The sequence below is a fragment of the Tasmannia lanceolata genome, unplaced genomic scaffold, assembly GCF_043159265.1.
Source record: "Tasmannia lanceolata isolate RefF3 unplaced genomic scaffold, GAP_Taslan_0.1 ptg000013l, whole genome shotgun sequence".
NCBI classification, from domain to species: Eukaryota; Viridiplantae; Streptophyta; class Magnoliopsida; order Canellales; family Winteraceae; genus Tasmannia; species Tasmannia lanceolata.
The window spans coordinates 13,589,036-13,610,158 of NW_027518690.1; the positions used below are offsets into that span (position 1 = coordinate 13,589,036).

At 40.2% G+C, this 21,123-nt stretch overlaps 1 protein-coding gene across 2 annotated transcripts; it reads right to left on the minus strand.

Moving 5' to 3' along the window:
- Nucleotides 1–1,838: 1,838 nt before the first annotated feature.
- Nucleotides 1,839–20,169, minus strand: LOC143889847 (ribonucleoside-diphosphate reductase subunit beta). 2 transcript variants are annotated; one of them, XR_013254957.1, is made up of 7 exons: nucleotides 19,798–20,169; nucleotides 9,923–10,156; nucleotides 7,506–7,584; nucleotides 5,505–5,583; nucleotides 5,187–5,426; nucleotides 3,006–3,104; nucleotides 1,839–2,264 (listed from the first exon to the last, which is right to left on the minus strand). XR_013254957.1 is itself a non-coding variant. In XM_077394220.1 (5 exons), exons 1-5 carry the CDS (start codon nucleotides 20,107–20,109, stop codon nucleotides 5,285–5,287), a joined length of 846 nt encoding a protein of 281 aa, XP_077250335.1. In that variant the 5' UTR covers nucleotides 20,110–20,168; the 3' UTR covers nucleotides 4,877–5,284. The 2 variants fall into 2 exon arrangements, 1 of the variants encoding a protein (XP_077250335.1); XM_077394220.1 differs by lacking the exons at nucleotides 1,839–2,264; nucleotides 3,006–3,104 and having other exon boundaries at nucleotides 4,877–5,426; nucleotides 19,798–20,168.
- Between the last annotated feature and the right edge of the window lie 954 nt (nucleotides 20,170–21,123).

Sequence of the window (21,123 nt, forward strand, 5' to 3'; positions counted from 1 at the left end):
TCATCATGGGTTTGCCCAAAACCAAGAACGGTTGTGATAGCATCTGGGTGATTGTTGATCGTCTCACCAAGTCTGCACATTTTATTGCCATGAAAAAGACTTGGACTTTGGACAAGTTGGCTGAGGTGTATGTGGCACAAATTATCAGATTGCATGGAGTACCTGCTTCTATAGTATCAGACAGGGACACCAGGTTCACTTCTAGGTTTTGGCGTGGGTTGCAAGAGGCTTTGGGATCGAAGCTAAATTTTAGTACTGCCTATCATCCTCAGACGGATGGTCAGACCGAGAAGGTTAACCAGATTGTGGAGGACCTATTGAGAGCCTGTATTCTCGATTTTGGGGAAGACTGGGAGCGACACTTGCCCCTAGTCGAATTTGCATATAATAACAGCTATCAGCAGAGTATTCAGATGGCTCCCTTCGAGGCTCTTTATGGTCGTGCTTGCAGATCACCATTGTGTTAGGTTGAAGTTGGTGAGAGGCAGTTGCTTGGGCCGAAATTGGTGGAAGAAACTTCTGAGAAAGTAACCTTGATCAGAGAGAGGTTAAAGGCAGCTCAGAGTAGGCAGAAGAGCTATACCGATTAGCAGCGTAGAGAGCTCGAGTTCGCTGAGGGAGATATGGTTTTTGTTAAAATCTCGCCATTCAAAGCGGTTATGCGGTTCGGTAGGAAAGGTAAGTTGAGCCCTCGTTACATCGGGCCTTATCGCATCTCTAAGCGAGTTGGATCTCGAGCTTATGAGTTGGAATTACCTCCAAACCTTGAGCGGATGCATAACGTATTTCACGTATCCATGCTCTGTTTATATCATCCCGACCCTTCTCATGTGCTAGAGGAGGATGAGGTGGAGCTTCATGGTGATTGGTCCTTTTCGGAGAGACCCATGCGCATTCTAGAGCGCAAGGAAAGAGTTTTGCGGAACAGGTCGATTCCCCTTGTCAGAGTACTTTAGCGTCACCATGGCGTCGAGGAGGCTACTTGGGAGCGAGTCTGATATTCAGAAAAAAATTTCCAGAGTTATTTGGAGGTACGCCTTTAGTTATTTAGTGATACCATTTATGTTTGCAATCATTGCTAGGTAGTACCATATCAAGATTTGTTGTGTAACCCTTGATGTAATTACCCTTAGCAAAGAATTGAGAGAGGAATTTCGGAGACGAAATTCTTTTAAGGGGGGTAGAATGTAGCGACTACCCTCGTTCATCTATAAAGTTATTTTTTTAAAACTGTAAATTCTAAACCATTGAATCAAAATTGAGGGTCGAGATTATCGATCTGCCTTGGATCGATTCTCAAGAGTGATTGTTCCGTCCTTCCTTGATTATCTTGGATCAAACGATTTGAGAATCAAGGGCCCTAATTTAATTCAGTAAATACATGAAATGGCTAGTAATTATAGGATTTTCCTTGAAAATTATTTTACATGGAAAAACAACTTAAAAGTGGAGAATAAATAGCAAGTGGAGAGTCCCACGTTTTCCCGCTTGTGGGAAAACATGTGCACTTTTCCTTAAGGAGTGGGCCCACTTGAAGATCCTTTTAAAAATCCAATGTTTTAGTATGTCTTGCTGTTAATTTAAACTAACATTCAAAAGCCATTCAATATGCATAATTAGGGTAAGTGACTAGGGTCATATGATGGATAAGTTAAGAAGGTTAGTAAGGTTAAAAAGGAAAGACAGTTGGAAATTTTGGGGAGAGAAATCACGATCTCTAAAATTGAGAGAAGCGTGGGCAAAACTCAAGATTTTTATGTGGAACGCACATTTTTGTGGGACCACCTATCCTTGCTTTGAAACTTAAAATCCCACCAAATTAGCTACACTGCCTTATTGTTAAGATCAAAAAAAAAAAAAAATAGGAGAAAGAAATACAGTGCGAGAGGAATAAAGAGAGAGGCTCGGGCACAATATCCTTGTTCTTGGCCGGGAACCCACCTTGCTAGTTCGTTTTCACCATTCACCATAGCCGAGAGGTATGTTTATTGTGAGTTTACTTAAAAGTCCTTGATCAATAACTACCCTCAATTCCATGGCAACTTCTTCATCAAACCTTTTTGAAGCCATGGAATTGCATCCCCAACCTTATATACAATGGAACCCTCTTTGTTTATTTCTTTAAAACCCATTTCATGTTGACTCAGAGCCACACCCTAAAAAGCCCTTGCTTATATGCAAAATTTTTCATTTTAGATCCATTGGTCTGCTCACGACCATCTTATTCCAAGATTTCTTCCATGCCCAATCTTACTTTCCAACACCTGCAAAACCCACACCTATGTTAAAATAAATATAGGGATGCTGTAAACAAAGGAAGCAAGATACAAAAAAGGGAAAAATAAATAAAGTAATTTATATATACTTATGCACCTCGTTTTACCCTTGAGACACCCCTTTTAGTTTATTCGTCTTTTCTAAAGACATGCGTCAGAGGCTGTTCCAACATTTTTATATTTTATTGTCACAAATGAAACATATATAAGGAACTTTTAATTTCCCAAAAGTTATTATAAGAGACTTTAACAGTTAGAAGTCTATTTGAGAAGTAAACTGTAAATATGATATTTTCCCTATAGCTACTAATAAGGGATAGCAGCATTTGAGTACGTAGTAGTAATTGGATTAGTTCCTAAATAGATAACTTTAATAGTTAGATATTTGAACAATTAAGTTTTTCCCAAAGGTTGTTCTAGCATTATTATATTTTTATATTGGCACAAATTAGGTTTGTCTTTTAATTTTTATGAAAATAACTGTTGGTTTCAACACTATTTCGTATTAATAATGGCATAATCTCAGTTCGTCTTTTCCCAAAATTTTAATAGAAGTTGCTGATTTTCAGCATTATTTTATACTAATAATTTTATCTGATTAATATAGCCTTGTCTCAAAATTTTAAGCAAAGGTGCTGATTTTCATCTCTATCATTTTGATAATGACACCCCTTCACATTCTTTCATTGATAGACATAATACCCTGGCATTCATTTGATAAGCACGCACCCCTTTCAAAATGGCTAACCGCAGAATCTGCAATCAATGACCTAGTACACTTTCCTTGGTTTCAGATCTCCGTCACGCCCAAACCCTCGTTGATAAAACCTGCAAAATAAAGAACGTATGATAGTGTAAAATATTAGAAATAAGGAAGGAATTCCCAAAGTACTACATTAACACCCTTGATATATAAAACTTTCAGGGGGCCTTTCTGTGTGACTAGTAGAGACCTAGCATTGTCCCCACACTCAGAAATCAAGGCAGGTGACAGCTAGACCTTGTATTGTAATGGTTTCAATATAACTTGTTTCTTGTAAAGTAATCTTACGTATACTATTTTCTTTGTGATAACTGTATAGCTCATTATACTAGTTTACTTGAAATGAAATAAATAATAAACTGTTTCTAACCTTTATGCGAAAGGATGCAGAAAAAAAAGGCAAAGGTAACGTACCTTAAAATCCCTAATTGCTATCCTACATGGGGAGAGTGAAGGGGAAATTAAGGGTGTGGTGGTATCATCCTGGGACCTAGGGTCCAAAGGCCAACGCGAGAAGCGTGTACAGCCTTTCGTTGGCAAACCATCCAAAGGGATAGTATCCCCGAAACGGCTCGGCATTAAATACGAGACCGAAATCCGAGTCCATAACGCCACTACCTTTAGACAGGGGTAGTGGGTAGCCGTGCGGCAAGGACATCGGGAAAAAGGAGAAAGTCAGAAAAGAACTGACAGAAAAGTAAACTGGGGAAAAGCCGGATGTACTTGGAAAAAGTGCTGTCTCATTTTACATATTCAATGCACACATAACATATCATTCATTATTGTCATTCATTCATATTTATACTGATATAGATGGCGTAGTTTTATTCTCCAGTTATTTATTATTGCTTCTAGATGATTGCTAAGGATCTGAATTATTATTGCATGCCCTTTTATATTGTTCATTTTACTCCGCTCGGTCTCTGGAGGACCCTGCTCTAACGTTGTTTCCTCCACCACAGGGGTTGAGGCCTTAGATGGCGGAGCATTTGCAAACGAAGAAACCTTGGGATAAGGGATCGTGTGATCGGAGAGTTCGCTTCATGGATTATTACCCTATGACGTCTTACGTCATTTTCTATTTTTATTTTGTCGGGACTTCCTTTAGTTTGAAATTTAGTGATTAAAACTTTACTTTTCATTTGAAGTATGAGTATTGAAATGACCTCTTGTTATGGTAGACTTATTTAATTTGGAATAAGATTTTTGTCGTGGTTGTTGATTATCTAAAAAAAAATCCCATGATTTTTGCGTTGTTCTTTTGCTCGTAGCGACTTGACGGAATCGGGTCGTTACAGAATACGAAAATACCGAACTTATCGTACTCTTTAGATAATAAATACTTCACTTCAGTTGCATAACTAAAAGGATTAAAATAACCTGATAGTTAATAAAGAATGAATCAAGTACCACTTTACAACAAAAGAATGATAAAATACACATTTAATCGACATCCGTATGCTACCCATAGATCGCATGAGAAAAACAGATAAGGACAATATAACATCAGTACAGATTTTGCATCAAGTAACTGCATTTGTTAACATTTTAATTTCATTTAGTTCATTTAAAATTTATTATTTTCTTGTTCTCAATTAACTCAAAAATGTTTCTTCCTTTTAACCAATGTATTCACAAAAGAACTTTTGAAAAGATATATATATATATATATATATATATATATATATATATATATATATATATATATATATATTCACTAAGATCAGATGTAGAAAACATTTATGTGCATACTTAAATTATTAATGATGCTAGGACCATCAAACCCCTTCGATAGACATATCAGTCACTAACAACAATGTAGCTTCAAGAACAGCACTGAAAAACCAAAATTAGTGTTTAGATAATTTCGCAAAATAGTGGTTCACAAGAAAAAGAAAAATTAAATCAGAAGATTCTACATCACAAGGTCTGTTTATGTGTGTGATCAAGGGGGGTAGTTAGAAAACACGCCGTTCAGGGTTGTCCAACTCCAACATATGCAAAATACAACTTGGGCCTGTCCTAAATACGTTCAATGACATGCTGAGTTTACTAAACCCATATTGTGGAAATAGTGAACATGATGAGCCCACTTTAACGGCATTCAGATTTTTCATAGATCCCGCCAAATGAGGAGAGATGCCTACCAGTTGATGCTGGAGTCATTATGTCAACACCCTTCTTTGGTTTCCTCCCACTTTTCAAATTTATTGGTGATATAGGCCTTGACTCTAACAGGGAGGTTTTATGCATCCTGGAAATGAGATGCACCGCCAGATTCAATTCTGATATTTCCTTCCTTCTCACTGGCAACAGATAACTGATGGGTATTTTCTTGTCTCTGTCTTGAAAGGAGGTTGGTCAGCTGGTTCTGCAGATCTGTTAAACTACACCATATCAAATAGTAAGTGTGAAGGCAAGCAGAGTAAAACAAAAATAGCAAAAATATTATTTTTTTCACTTACAGGTCAAATCTGAGAAAAGCTTCATTTTTTCTAGTTGAAGATATGGAATTATCTTCTAATAAGTCGCTTGAAAATTTGCCTGCAAATAATTATCCTAAGATTAGACCCATCAAGGCATCACAACAACCTTATCAATAACAGATCTCCATCATCTGTAGCCCTGAAATGAATTTTGTAAATCCATACAATTCTTCCCCCCCCCCCCCCCCCCCCCCCCCACACACAACAGAAATCGTTAGCTTTTAAGCCTTTTGGAGTTAACGGTGGCTCCTCCACCCCTTTGTATTTCCTAACGATATCAGTTAGGGGGGGGAGGAATATCACTACCCTTCTTTCAGCATTAATTTACGATGTCCAAACCAAAACATTCCATTGCAAACAACAAGCCAGGAAAAAGCATACCCTACTAAATAAGATATGACACTCAATCAATGCCACATACAATGTATCAAAGAAAGAGACATACTTGATTGGCAGATGGCATTCCATTTTATTCTTTTATAGTTGATACCCTCAGAGACAATAATTAGGCGAATTTTCCTTTACCCAACATATTTCCTAAACCCTACACAAGTTAACAAAAAACAACCAAGAGCAAGGAGCAATGACTATGTATGGCAGATATGGTACAAATTCAAAATAGAATTTTCACTTGACAGTGTCGTTTTCTTGAGAAATATTTTACCCATTATATGAGAGTATTACTGTTCTTCTTAATTTCCATCACTTAGATATATAAGTGCACTTGTCTCTTTTATGTAAATTTGGATTTAGGGTTTTAATGAAACGATTAGAGAGTAGTATAACTAGTCAACCCATTCCTCCCAGAATCATAGCTGCTTCTTTATTTCATCTTACTTACTATTAGCATCAAATCTCTCGAACTTGATTTCTTCTTTCATCCACTTCGAATCAAACCCCAGATACATACTTTTTTGAACAAGTGAGATTTTAAAAAAAAGAAAAGACAAAGAGGGCTGCGACATAACAAACAACAAAAGCAGATAGAAAAATATAAAAACAAAGAAAAAACTACGAGCCAGGCATCTCATGCCATAACATCAATCCTGTCCATGGCACACCAAAAATTTGCCATCGGGCCAGCTTAAGGAACACTCAATATTCCTCAATAAGTCGAAAAATCGTCAAATATATTCCTCGATAAACCAAGATACATACTTAAGACATAAAAAGCAATCAATTGAAGACTCTATGGCTAAAAAGCCCGTTTCTTAGTGTTGCCCGGTTGTGATACTGACATCAGCAGCCACACAGATCATGTGAGATCTATATAGCTAAGGAGACCTGATGAGCCTCGATTTATCGGTAAGATCAAAAATTTTAACAACAGTTGAAGAGTGTTCATGTCGTTTTCAAGGAAATAAAAAAATTACTGTATTTTTCCTTTCTGATGAATCAGTAAAAAAAGGGTTGTTCCCTTGGTTTTTATGGCATGAAATGCTCCTCCAAATGCTAGAAATGTTGTGTACTGGCTTGACTAGAATCTATTCAGATTAGAGGTGCCGGTGATGTTTGTGGTGGTTTGTCAACTTTAATAGTTTATTTCTTCCTGTATGAATGAAGATCATCGAACGGGTATTAGAATAGTTGCTTCTTTGTTAATTTGTTTATTCTATAAATGATTAAGAGATGGCATCAAGAAATTGAGCAAGCACTTCTAATAAGTACTGTGACCAGGAAAGTGATAAGGTAGACCATCCTAGAGTTCAGATCAGAACCCCCATGTTGGAGATGACAAACTACTTGGTCATAATCGGCAGGCAGCGCAGGCAAATTGGGAAACCAACAAGCTTGCAGACTAGCAAACAGTCGTGCAATAGTACATTAAAAAGAACCACTGCATTATGGCACTACCACTCTAGAAAAAGCAATGGAAAAAATAGAATAAATCTCAGCATCCTATAATTACATAGTCATGTCAAAAAACGTTGTAGGAAAAAAGGAACGGTTCAATTTATAACATGAAAGACAGCCCCATACATGGAAGAGGAACCTCTAGTGTCGTCATCCTATTATTGCGGACTTGGATAGGAATCCTTGCAGTGCGGAGGGGAGCACCCTGTTCCGATAAGCAAAAAAATATTTCATTAAGCGGAATCCCCTTCAAGTGATTATCAAGATACTAAAGAGAAATTTATAACTACGACATAATCAATTGAGAAAGAAAGATGTTGCACTCAAAAAATACATTATGTATGTATGTATGTATGTATGCATGCATGCATGTATATATAATCCATTACAGTTAGAACTTCCAAAGCTGGACAAATTAAAAAGCAGAAGGAAGTAATTTTATTATGAATGATAACAAAGAAACCCTTTAAGACCATCCACTTATCACGCATCCTCAATTTAGTTTGCATGTTCATGCATAATAACATCGGAAGATAACTCCCGACCCACAATGACAAATATGGTCCAAAAGAAATTATTTATCGTGCCAACTATAAGTTGAAGAACTCAGTGCAGATTTCTAAGCAATGAAAACTTATGCAATATTTAACCACATTTGTTTGCATAGTTATGCAGAGCAGATAAGCATATAGCATGCAATCATAAGTTTATATGGATGAGGCCCCATACACATAGACAGTACATAGACTCGTAGCTATGAAAACATGTAGGTATGGATGAGGAGGGGATTTGGAAGAGTGAGTAGCAACAAAAAGGTACCAACTCAGGCATCTTAAGGCCCTACTGGTCTAAAAATTCAAACGATTCAAAGCAGGAGTGATGCACTAAGGGGTCATTTGGATGTGCGTAATTCAATTGCAGGTGTATACGGTTTCAGCTGAAAAAAATTATGGGGAAATTGATTTACACTATTTGGCTGGCATCCTTCATTCAGGCAGAAATCTAATTACATTATTGGATGACATCCCTCATTTCCCTGGAAATCAAACAAGTATTGTCTGGCTAATCCTACCTTCGCCTGATAAAGGTGCCTCAATAGAACCCTCAACCCCGAAAGTGATTATCTAACAGAATAAGAATGCCTCACACAAACTATAACTTCTTTACTAACTCGTAAAAAGCAGAGTAGGAAATAGTGAAAATCATATAAAATCATGATTAACATATGGAAATATATGCAAATGATAGAATTTTTAAGATAAAACTTCAGGAAATAAGCACAAATACACACTTAGAAACTATCACATAAGAAAGACAATCATCCATAACAGTTTAACATTATCGAAAACCTAATTACATGCATTGTCGCGCTTATCTGAAATAATAAGGCTCATTCTAAATCATACAATCATAAATTCCGAATGGTAAATCCTAAATCCTAAACCCACACATAGAGCAAGTAAACCAAAAAGAATATAGTGGGGCCCAAATTAACTAGAGTAATCCTACCACCCAAAGACAACAATTTCTGCTTCCACTGGGTAACCTTCTTTCCATCCTTTCTAAGACTGAATCCCGCAAACATCCGGATGGTCAACCAGTACCCAAAGGCAGCCCAAGTTACATATTAGGGAGCTTGCCCTGGCCGAAACACAAGGCATTCACATCCTCATCCACACAAGCCCCCATGGCACAAATTAAGCAAAATTTACACGTTCGAAAATATCTTTATAGAATCTCAACACCACCTTAAGATTTTTAATTTTCCATTAATTTGGGCAGCTTAACTGAAGAGTATCATGTGCATACTGCATACAATGGTCCCACCCAAAATTAATATAACAAAAAGGCTTTGTTTTGTGAGGAGGTGAGGGGCTCATGTAGTAGCTCCATCATACTTTTCTTGTTCTTACTTTATTGGTGAATGAGCTGAAGCATTTGCACGGCATGATTCAGCATCAAGTTGCCTTTTACATTTATTGCTCCATTTTTATCTTGTAGTATTGAATCTTAGGGGGCTTCAGGCATTTCTTTTAGAAAGAAATTTTGTTTGTTCAAGCAAACAAATATGACATGGTTATTGGAGTCTATCCATCGCATATATGCTCCAAGGGACATCATGGCATAACTGTCGAGGCAACGCGGGGTACTAAAAGATCGCCATGGTATGTCGACCCCTTATATGCATACATACGCATATACAAGCAATAGGAGTACATATTGAATCTTCAAAAGTAAAAAGTATTAACAAATGAATGTCGCATGTGATTACCTATTTCGGGATACTAATTACATTGTGCAAATGAATCCTGCAAGTCGAGATAGTATTAGTATGTCTACAACAACTTTGCTAGTTTGCTTAGACCACTCATACGTGTCCCAAACATAGATTTTGGAATCCTAGTCATACACAGCATAGATCAATAAATTGTATAGGTGTGAGACCTAGTCAATGCACCTCTTGTCAATCACTAGATTAATTAACTAAAGAATAAAAGAAGAGTAGTGAAAAAAATAAGTGAAATGTAAGTGATAACTTATACCTTCTTCAACTTCTCTCTTCTCCTCAACATCTTTAGATGGCATTTTTGGATGTAGTGCATCAAATGATAGCGAGAATGTCTTGAATACAACTGATCTTTGACTCTAGGGTTTTCAGATAGCCAATCAGCAATTTCTTTAGATTTAACCACCTCATTTGTATTCAACGATTCCAACCAGGAATACACGGGTATCCATTGATCAGTGCGTTGAAAGCGAGCTTGAGGAGGTCCAACCTGTACCAACAACCAAAAGTAATTGATTGCTAAAGAAAAATATATTACTTCGTTGACAAATGTTATTTCAAGAACTTTTGCTTAAATGAGCACTATGTATGATATGACTTAAGGAAACAATGCTACGCTTTCTTCACATGCACTCTCATGGAAAATATTTGAACTGATAGCCATGTCTTATATTTCTTTAAAGTGTAAATAAGAACATGAGACCTCTACAGATTGCAAGTATTGAGTTATTGAGAGCTAATGAGATCTCCAAAGTCCTAGAAACAAATTTTTCCACCTTGACTCAAATTCGTACAAGTTGACTCATTTCATTTCATGAAATAAAAGACTTAACGAATGGAGGAAGCTGACTTGAATGAGCTGTTCAAATTCCCATTTTTTCCAATAAAAACACAAGAAAACCATTCATTAATATTTTGGGAGTTACGATTCAACAGAGACTTTCAAGAATTGGCTCAAGTTTCCCAAGTTTATTGGTTTCGTCCAGCCCAAATCAGGTCATAAGGAAAGCTTCACTCGAGCCTTGACCCAGTAGAGTTCACTCAACCAGATCTCAAATTTACTTCAGTTCTAAGACAGACCATGGAACTTTAATCTTCAATCCGGTTGGTTCCAGTTGAGGCATGAACTTGGTGTTACATTCATTATAAGACAGGAGGCGCATTTGTCTTTCCCCAAGGTTTCTCCAAGTATTTTTAACCGATTTGTAATGCCCACAAAACATCTTTTTCTGTTTTTTTACATACAGACGATTGTTTATTTGGCACAAGCCGCACATTGCAATTCGGATCAGCCTGGGGTTACCACAATTGAGTGAACTAGGAAATACCTAAATGTCTAATAAAGAAATGCATAGAGAAGTTTGATAAATTGGCCATAGATGAATGCCGAAAAAATATAACATTAGGTCTCACATCTATTACGCCATCCAAAATAAAAAGGGTCTCACATCTATTACCATAAGTCGGGCCAAGCAAGAAGACAAAAAAAGAATGTGAACGTATTCACTTGTCAACCAAAAATGAATATGTAGTGCTCCAAAAATAAAAGCATAATGCAGTCTAGGTAATGTCCACTTCCCATTACTACCCAATCCTAATCAGTTAGAAGTTTTTTCCCACTTCTTACCTAGGTCTTCCTCTCTATTATGGCTTCCCGTCATCAAGCTTTTGAACCCCTATCGTGGAGATAAGTGAAAGCAAGTTAGCGGGTTGAAAGAGATTATACGCGGGAATTACTTTTATAAAGGAGGCTCTTTCTAATCTTCCAACTAATTTTATGTCATTACTCAAGATCACTAAGGAAGTGGTGAATCGGATTGAGAGGATTCTGAAGAATTTTTTATGGGAAGGGAATGAAAATAAAAGTGGCTCAAACATCTTTTTCGATGGGAGATGGATTGTAAATCCAAAAGAAATGGGGGCCTAGGTATCGGCAAATTACACACTTGTAATGTCGCTCTCCTTGGAAAGTGGTTATGGAGATCGGTAACAAACGAATGCTCTTTGGCAGAAGCTAACCGCCTAAAAATATCGGGAAGTGAGGAATTATCAGAGTGTTAGATTTAGGATTGGGAGGGAGAGTAAGGTTTGTGGAGGAGGGGGGTGTAGATGGTTAGGATGGAGTTCGTTATGCCAAGCCTTCCCGTACCTCTTTAGAAACAAGCAGAAAAATTAGCTTCCACTCATCTACGAGAGCCATTCCCACACAACCGCACCAGAACACATCTTCTCATACTAATGAAGAAGGACCTCCTATTAATCAAAGGGGTAATTGTTTTAATTGTGACGAAAAGTTCCGTCCAGATCATCGGTCATCGTTGCATGGCATAACTAGCACCATAATTGTTAACCCGTGACTCGACTCGTGACTCGATTTCTTAATTTTATGACTCGTGACTCATAAGAGCTTTTGACAAGAACATAAATTTAGTTGAAAATATAACAATATATCAATAGATGAAGCATGTAAAAAAATAACCAAATAGCACATAGATAAAGCACTAAACCAAAAATATAAATAACTATATGCTTACCGTTCAATAAATAAATAAATAAATAATTATATGCTTGTAATTTGCATGCAAAAAAATAATTAAGTTCTAAGTTCCAACTTCCACCTTTTTAACCATCAAAACAAAAAAGCTTAGGCCCAACGACTCCACTCGTAAGAGTATTATTTTTCCGAATCGACTCATAGCGACTCGTTCGAGTCACCAAATGACTAGTAAGAGTCTACAACAGAGGTGAGTCAACCATGCGATTCGCCTCGAAAGCCCAGCGACTCGACTCGACTCGAGAGTTGACTCGTAAGGGTACCAAAGATTTGGAATCATTGGATACGTAAGAAAGTCGGAAAATCGTGGAAGTCATCCATGACGGATTAGGGCATTCTTCAAACTCAACCATACAAAATTTTGGACGGAGCAACGGTAAAGTGTTCCAACCCTAATTGTAAATTTCGTTTCATTCATCATTTTGTTTTGGCAATCGAAACGGAACATTTCGACAATTTTGATTATTCAATTCTGATTTCGATTGAAACTTTTCGTTCCACTATGACAAGGGAAATTTTTTTATAATACTTTAAAATATGAAAAAATCCAATATATATATATATATATATATAGAGAGAGAGAGAGAGAGAGAAAAGTGTAGCTAAACATACGTGTAGCTAACTTAGCTACACCAACGGCTTAAAATACAGTGGGCCCCACATTGTTTGGGTGATGCAAACCATTCATTTGATGGGCCCTCACATAGATAGGGTGTGCCCAAAAAATCAGCTCCATAGGATCATCCCAACCCTACGATTTGTGGAGGCAAAAATGGACGTGTAAAAACCTTCACAAATCTGTCCATTTTTGCCTCCACAGTTTGAAGGGTTGAGATCACCCAATGGAGCTGATTTTTTGGGCACACCCTATCAATGTGAGGTCCTATCAAATGAATGGTTTGGATCACCCAAATAATGTGGGCCCACTGTATTTTAAGCCGTCGGTGTAGCTAAGTTAGCTACAAGTATGTGTAGCTTCACTTAACTCATATATATATGTATATATATATATATATATATATATATATATATATGTATGAGGAATAAGAGTGTGCGCTAGACCGCACCAAGCTTAGGTGCGGTTGAGGGCCAAAAACTCATGTGGGCCCACATTGTTAGGATGGCTCAAAGCATTCATTTGCAAGACCCCATCATAGATAGGGTGTGTACAAAAAATCAACTCCATAGGATCATCCTAACCCATCCAAAAGTGGAGGGCAAAATGGACAGACACTGTTTGCCACAAATCTGCCCATTTTTGCCGTCCACTTTTGGAGGGGTTAGGATGATCCAATGGAGCTGATTTTTTGTACACACCCTATCTATGATGGGGCCTTGCAAATGAATGGTTTTGATCACTAGAATAAGTGTGGGACCCATGTGTTTAGGCCCTTAGGTGCGGTCGACCACACACTCTTATTCCTCATATATATATATATATATATATATATATATATATATATATATATATATAAGAAATAATTAAATGAATCAAATATATAAGAGATCCAACATTTACTCAAAGGAAAATCCCTATCAGCTGAAATGCCTATTTTGACCTGTGTGTTGAGTGACTGACAAGATGAAAAAAAAATTAGAGACCAAATCATGAGGGTTTATTTTATCAGGCTTTTAGAATTTAATAATATTTGGACATGATGGAATTTATGAATTTTTTAAATTGCAAAAAATACCATATCGTTTGGAAGTTAAGATTTTGACCTAGACCGATTTTTTCGAATTTTGTACTAGAACTAGAAAGTTGACTTTTTATCCTTTTAGAATTGGGTCTCTAATGTATTTTTAATAAATCCAAATGAGTGAAGACAAAATCTACTGAAAAGTGAGCAGGTGTGGCTGCTCTCACGTGCAACAACCCATCCTTGAAATGCCTTCTGCGATGGACGCTAGCAAATCCCTATTAAATAATAGTGTTAGAAGGTGTATTGCATAGCCTAAGGGCATAGTGGTCTTTGTATGTTCTCTTTATATAAATACTAAAGGGAGGGGGAGTAAATAGAACTTCTTCCTTTTTCTTCTCATTCTCTTCTTTCACTCTAACATGGTATCAGAGCCCTACGGGTTTTGTGCCCTAGGGACCTTGGAGAAGCCCCTCTTCTCCATTCTCCTCCCGCCCCTCCACTCTCTACCTCCCGCCTCTCTCTCTCAAACCCTCGCCCCTCTCCCACTCCCACTCTCTCTCAAACCCTCACCCCTCTCCCCTGCCCCAACCCTCGCCCCTCTCTCCCTCACGCCCCAACCCAACCCAACCTGTCCCTCGCCCCTCTCTCACCTCTCGCCCCTCCCTCACCTTCACGCCCCCCCTCCCGCCCCTCTTGCCGTAAAACCCTCTGCCACACTCCACCACCCTTTCCCCTCCATTTCTTTCCCAAATAATCTCCCACCCTAAATTTCCCCTTCCTAAACTTCCAATCTAACCTAACAATCCTAAGTTTCTTCCCCTCTTTATCTCTATGGTCTAAATTTCTTCCTATCTCTTTTTCTTCTTCGTTCGCGGCTACGTATATGCCCTAGAGGTTCTACTATGTCTTCTTTTTCTATTCAAGCTCGTCGGAGCCGCGACACACTCTCTCGCCACAGATAGTGGTCCCTTTATGCCCTAGAGGCATTCTCATTTTCTCTTCTCCCTTGCTTTGACGTGGTCTGTGTTGTCTCTTTCATCTTCATCATTCTATGGAGCTTCCTACTATAGAAAATCCCTCTCTCGGGCAAACCCCTTCGACGGGCATCCCTCTCACACACACAGCCTCTTCTTCTTCTTCTACCCCTATTTCCCCTTCATCGGGTGATGCCTCCTTCCTCCCGATGACTACAGTCAAGCTTGATGGTTCCAATTACATGAATTGGAAAGTGGCGGTGGAAGTTTATCTCATTGCCAAAAGGAAGGTCTACACCATACGTCGTGACCCTCCTGCGGCTTTGGATCCCACTTATGAGCAGTGGGAAACGGATGATGCTCATATCCGTAGTTTACTCTGGCAGAGTATGATCCCACAGATTTCAGGGACTATGATGCAGCTTCCGACTGCAAAGAGGATTTGGGATCATACTGCGGTTATGTTTTCATGCGTCGGTAACCTCTCCCGTATTTGTGCCACATATTCTGAGTGGATGCATCTTCGGCATGGTGACACCCCTCTTTCTACATACTATGGTCAGTTCGTCTCTCACTGTCAGAAGCTCGACATTTTTATGCCCTTGACGACAGACTTAGCCGTCGCCGCTCGACAGCGGGATCAGCTTCGAGTTGTTCAGTTTCTCAAGACCTTGGGCCCCGAGTTTATGTTTTTTCGCCAGCAGATTTATGGTTCTTATGGTTCTGGCACTATGCCTTCCCTCGAGGAGGTCTATCAGCGGGCACAACAGTGTCTAGGTGGAGCCTCTATTACTCCTGTTGTTTTTTATGGTCATGCTACCGAGGCATATGCAGTAGGAGATCGTCCTGCCCGTGGTGGTGGGACGTTTGGCCGAAGCCGTGGCCGTGACTCTAGCCGTGGCGGACGTACCATGGATACGGATTTCTCTAGTGGCAGGGGATATGGTGGCCGACCTCGTCCATATTGTACACATTGCCGGCGCGAGGGCCACCGTGATGAGACCTGTTATGTGCTACATCCTGAGCGTCGTCCCCCGCCGCCATCTCAGTTCGGGCGATCAGCGCACCTTTCTACTCTGGAAGACTCTGATCCTGGAGCATCTTCCTCCGGCTCCAGCCCAACTGTACCGTCTTTCACTTAGGCCGACTATGATGAGCTCCAGCGCCTACGCTTGGCCGCCCATCCTCCCAGTGCTGGCTTTGCACAGCCAGGTAGCACTCCTGCCTCTCTTCTCAGTAACTCGAGCTCCTGGATCATTGATTCGGGAGCCTCGAACCATGTGACAGGTACTCTATCATCACTCAGGTCTTTTCACCCTCTTTCCTCTCAGTCTATGACCCTCGCTGATGGCCATACTACTCCCATTTCTGGTACAGGTAGTACCTCTCCCTACCCTGGTCTTACCCTCTCCTCTGTGCTTTGTGTTCCCCAGTCTCCCTTTAACTTACTTTCAGTCAGTCAGCTCACTAAATATCTTAACTGCTATGTCTCATTTTATCCATCTTATTGCTTATTACAGGATCTTGCGACTGGGAGGACGATTGGTAAAGGACGTGAGGTAGATGGGTTGTATCGTCTGGATGGAGGTCTCCCCGGTACCATTTTACACAGTTCTGTCGACGCCTACCAGTGGCACTGCCGCATTGGTCGTCCATGCATTGAGCGCTTACGGCACACCTCTATAGTTTCTGTTCCTATTCAGTCTTTTCAGTGCGAGGCCTGTGAACTTGGAAAACACCACCGTGTGTCTTTTCCCTCTAGGCTTGTTAGTCGGGCCTCGCACCCTTTTGCTTTAGTGCACTCTGATGTATGGGGTCCCCTGAGAACTCCTTCTATTTTTGGATATAGATATTTTGTTGTTTTCATTGATGACAATTCTCGCATGACTTGGCTATATTTGCTTCACGATCGTTCTGAGGTTTTCTCTGCTTTTCGTACTTCTCATTCTGAGCTTACAAATCAGTTTGATTGTACCCTCAAATGCTTGCGCACAGATAATGCTAGAGAATATTTCTCCACTACCCATGGGTTCCAGGCTTTTCTTTCCAGTCGGGGTATTCTCCACCAGTCTTCCTATGCTCACACCTCTCAGCATAATTGTGTGGCTGAAAGGAAGATGCGCTCTTTACTTGATGGGGCTCGCTCTCTTCTTATTCAGATGCGAGTTCCCAAGAGCTATTGGGGTGATGTTGTTCTTACTGCATGTCACCTTGCCAACCGGCTTCCATCCTCGGTTCTTGGTGGCTCTTCCCCCTTTGCTGTGTTATACCCTGGTCATGACCCCTTTCCTATCACCCCTAGGGTCTTTGGGTGTGTGTGTTTTGTTCACCACCTTGGTCCTGGCTTTGATAAGCTGGGCCCTGGGGTTGAACGATGCATCTTTCTTGGGTACTCCCGTACCCAAAAAGGTTATCACTGTTACAGTCCTTGCCTGCGTCGGTCCTTTGTGTCTGCCGATGTCACATTCTTCGAGTCTGAGTCCTACTTTGTATCTTCTCATGAGACTCCTTCCACAGTTCCTGACTCGGACCTTTCTCTTCCCCTTCCCGCCCTTCCGGCTCCTCTCCTCTCCCCTCCTGTATTAGTTCTTGAAACTATTCCTGTCTGTGATCCCTCCTCTTCACTACAGGCTCCTGAGGCTACTGAGGCTCCTCCTCCCGCTCCTCCGCAGACATATCCTCGTCGGCCGAGATCTACAGCTCATCCTCCTCCGCCTGCGCCATCATCCTTGCAGCTGGAGATCACACCCCCCACTTCTCAGGTACCTATCTCTCCTACTCCTACTTCAGATTCTCCCATTGCTTCTCGTACTCGTTCTCACAGTACTGCTCACCCTATTTCCTCTGTTATTTCATATGATTCTCTCACCCCGATATTTCGGAGTTTTGTTTCCTCTTTGTCCTCTGTTTCTTTGCCACAGTCTTTACCAGCTGCACTTGATCATTCGAGATGGCGTGCGGCCATGGATCTTGAGATGGAGGCCCTCCAGGCCAATCAGACATGGGAGTTAGTTCCTCTTCCTCCTGGGGCTCGACCAGTTGGTTGTCGCTGGGTTTATGCCGTCAAACACTTACCTGACGGTACTATTGAGCGCCTTAAGGCGCGGTTGGTGGCAAAAGGCTATACTCAGACCTTTGGTGTTGATTATTTAGAAACTTTTTCGCCGGTCGCTAAGATTCCGTCTGTTCGTGTTCTTCTATCTCTTGCAGTTACACATGACTGGCCTCTACATCAGTTAGATGTCAAGAATGCCTTTTTACATGGTGAGCTTACTGAGGAGGTGTATATGGAGCAACCTCCTGGGTATGTTGCTCAGGGGGAGATGTCCTCCTCAGTATGTCGGTTGCGGAAGTCTATATACGGTCTCAAGCAGTCTCCTAGAGCCTGGTTTGGAAGATTCAGTGATGCTATCATGCACTATGGCATGAAGCAATGTGCAGTTGATCACTTCGTTTTCAGTTTTCATTCCACTACTGGTTGTGTGTTATTGATAGTATATGTCGATGACATCATCATTACAGGCAGTGATTCAGAGGAGATACGCAGGTTGAAAACCTTCTTGCAGAAAGAGTTTTCAACTAAAGATTTGGGTCGTCTCAGATACTTTCTTGGCATTGAGGTTGCATATTCTACTAGAGGTCTCTCCCTCTCACAGAGGAAATATTTTCAAACCAAAAATAGAATTCCTCTTTATCTTTAAGGTTTTCCTTTCCATTCACTCGGATCTCTTCCGTTTCATCTAGTTTGTCCGGATCTTCCTTTTCTTCCGAACAAAAGGAAGTTAGATCTTCTTGAGGAGACAGGTCACCTTGGAGTGAAACATGCGTCTGCTCCCATGGACCCAAATGGGAAACTCCTTCCAGAAGAAGGAGATTTATTAGATGACCCTGGCAGATATAGGAGATTGGTGGATAAGCTCATATATCTTGCAATCACTCGTCCAGATATATCATTTGCTGTTGGCTCAGTCAGCCAACATATGAGCTCACCCCGTACTTCTCACTGGGCAGCAGTGATTCAGATTCTTCGTTACTTGAAAGAAGCACCAGGGAAAGGACTCGTATTCAAGAAGCATGGTCATACCCGGGTAGAAGGCTTCTATGATGCAGACTGGGCAGGATCTCCAGCATATAGGAGATCCACCACTGGATATTGCACCTTTGTTGGTGGCAATCTAGTGTCGTGGAAAAGTAAGAAGCAGGACATAGTCTCCAAGTCGAGTCCCGAATCAGAGTATCGTGCTATGTCTCATACCAGCGGGGAGCTTATTTGGTTACGTTCTCTCCTTTCAGAGATTGGTTTCTCTTCATCTGCTCCAGCTCAGCTGTACTGTGACAATCAAGCTGCAATTCATATAGCTACCAATCCGGTCTTTCATGAGAGAACCAAGCATATAGAGGTTGATTGCCACTTCATTCGCCAAAGGATACAAAGAGGCGAGATTCATGTTTCTTTCACGAGATCTGCTGATCAGTTAGCAGATGTGTTCACAAAGCCCTTAAGCTATACAAAATTGAGTGACATATGTAACAAGCTTGGAATGTACAATATATACATTTCAGCTTGAGGGGGAGTGTTAGAAGGTGTATTGGATAGCCTAAGGGCATAGTGGTCTTTGTATGTTCTCTTTATATAAATACTAAAGGGAGGGGGAGTAAATAGAACTTCTTCCTTTTTCTTCTCATTCTCTTCTTTCACTCTAACAAATAGCATCTTATGATAGTAAAAGGGGAGAAGTTTCATACTTTCTGTGATGGACGCTAGCAAATCCCTATTAAATAATAGAAATTTGGAGAGTTTTCCCCTCTCTTATTTTATTCTTCAAGACTATCAGTGCCCTTTGTGAAAAAAAAAAAAAAAAAAAAAAAAGATCAAATGTGCAGAAAAAGAAAAAAAAAAGAAATTAGAAAGCATGTTGTGTGAGAATAAAAAAAAGAAGAGGGGCGAGACGGACTGGACCTGATTAAGGCGACGGAGGGACTTATGAATGTCGAGCATGCGGTTGTGAAGGACGGATTGAGTGAGGGATTTGATTTCTTCAGGGAGGGAAGAGTAATTGGAGTCTAACCAGGCGTCGATCTGGCTCGGCATTATGTTCCGACTCATGGGCAGAGTCGAGAGCCAGGCTCGAGCTCGAGTTTCCCATTCCTGAGTCTGAGAATCTGAAATTATAGGAGGAGAAGGGTTTTGAAGTTTAGGGTTTTCGTCTGGAAGCTGTTGGACGGAGATCTGTCCGTCGCGGTCCTCGCATGGACTAACTTCCGATGACATTTTTTTGTTCAAGTACTGAAAACCAAGATGTGGGTTTTTTTTGTAGGGTTTTGGGATGAGTAAAATTACAGATTTACCGTTTCTTATTTAGGTTTTACGAGATTTTATCTGGTGTGAACTCTTGTAGTCCCGTATTTTTTCAAAAAGTACTGTACGGACCATGATCCAAACCCTCCATGTGATGGAACACCACACAAATAGGTTGTTCCCTAAGAATCATTTCCCTATGATGATCCTAGCCCTTCGAGTAGAGGTTCCATAAATGCAGATCAGAGGGCTAGGATCATCCTAAAGGAATGATTTTTTAGGCACAGCCCATTTACGTTGCGGCCCATCACATGGACGGTTTGGATCATCTTATAGTGTGGTCTGTAGTGTATTTTTTGAAAAATAAGGGACTATAACGGCTGACACCATATAAAAGAAGAATGGCTGGGTACAAGTACAGGTAGATTCAATGACTTGGATAGTCTAAAAAGAGGAATTTCCTAAGCTCCATCGCAAAAGGCTTTTCGCGGCTGGTCAGACCAGCCGTGAAAAGCCTTTTTCAATGAACGCTAGCAATTCCCCCAAAAAGAAGGACTTCCTTTTTAGGAAAATTTGTCAACTGGGGACACCAAAATGCTGAAATAGTGGATGGGGACACCCTTTTCAAACCTTGTGAAAGGGGGTCAAAACACATTTTCTGACATGAATTTTTACCTAAATACCCCTCAACCCAAAAAAAAAACAAGTTAACGTAAAAAAATCCTCTCTGCCTTTTCACCTACCACATTTACCGCCTCTCCTTTTGCAGCAGTTAGGGCTGCAAATGAACCAAGCCGGCTTGCGAACATGTTTGGGTTCGGCTCGTTAAAAGCTCGGCTCGGGCTCGTTCGTTTACTAAACGAGCCGAACTTGAGCTTTATATAGTTCGGCTCAAAAAAGCTCACGAGCTTTTTAGGCTCGGTTCATAAACGAGCCGAGCCGAGCCGAGCTTTAAAGCTTGGATAATATTTGCTTTTTATAGATAAA

Excerpts from the sequence above, each read along its gene's own strand:
- LOC143889847 (XM_077394220.1), bottom strand. The coding sequence starts at position 20,109 with ATGTCATCGGAAGTTAGTCCATGCGAGGACCGCGACGGACAGATCTCC. Across the intron at positions 10,157-19,797 it reads CCCTCCGTCGCCTTAATCAG|GTTGGACCTCCTCAAGCTCG; the intron begins GTCCAGTCCGTC and ends TTGTTGGTACAG. Across the intron at positions 7,585-9,922 it reads GAAGAGAGAAGTTGAAGAAG|GGTGCTCCCCTCCGCACTGC; the intron begins GTATAAGTTATC and ends TTATCGGAACAG.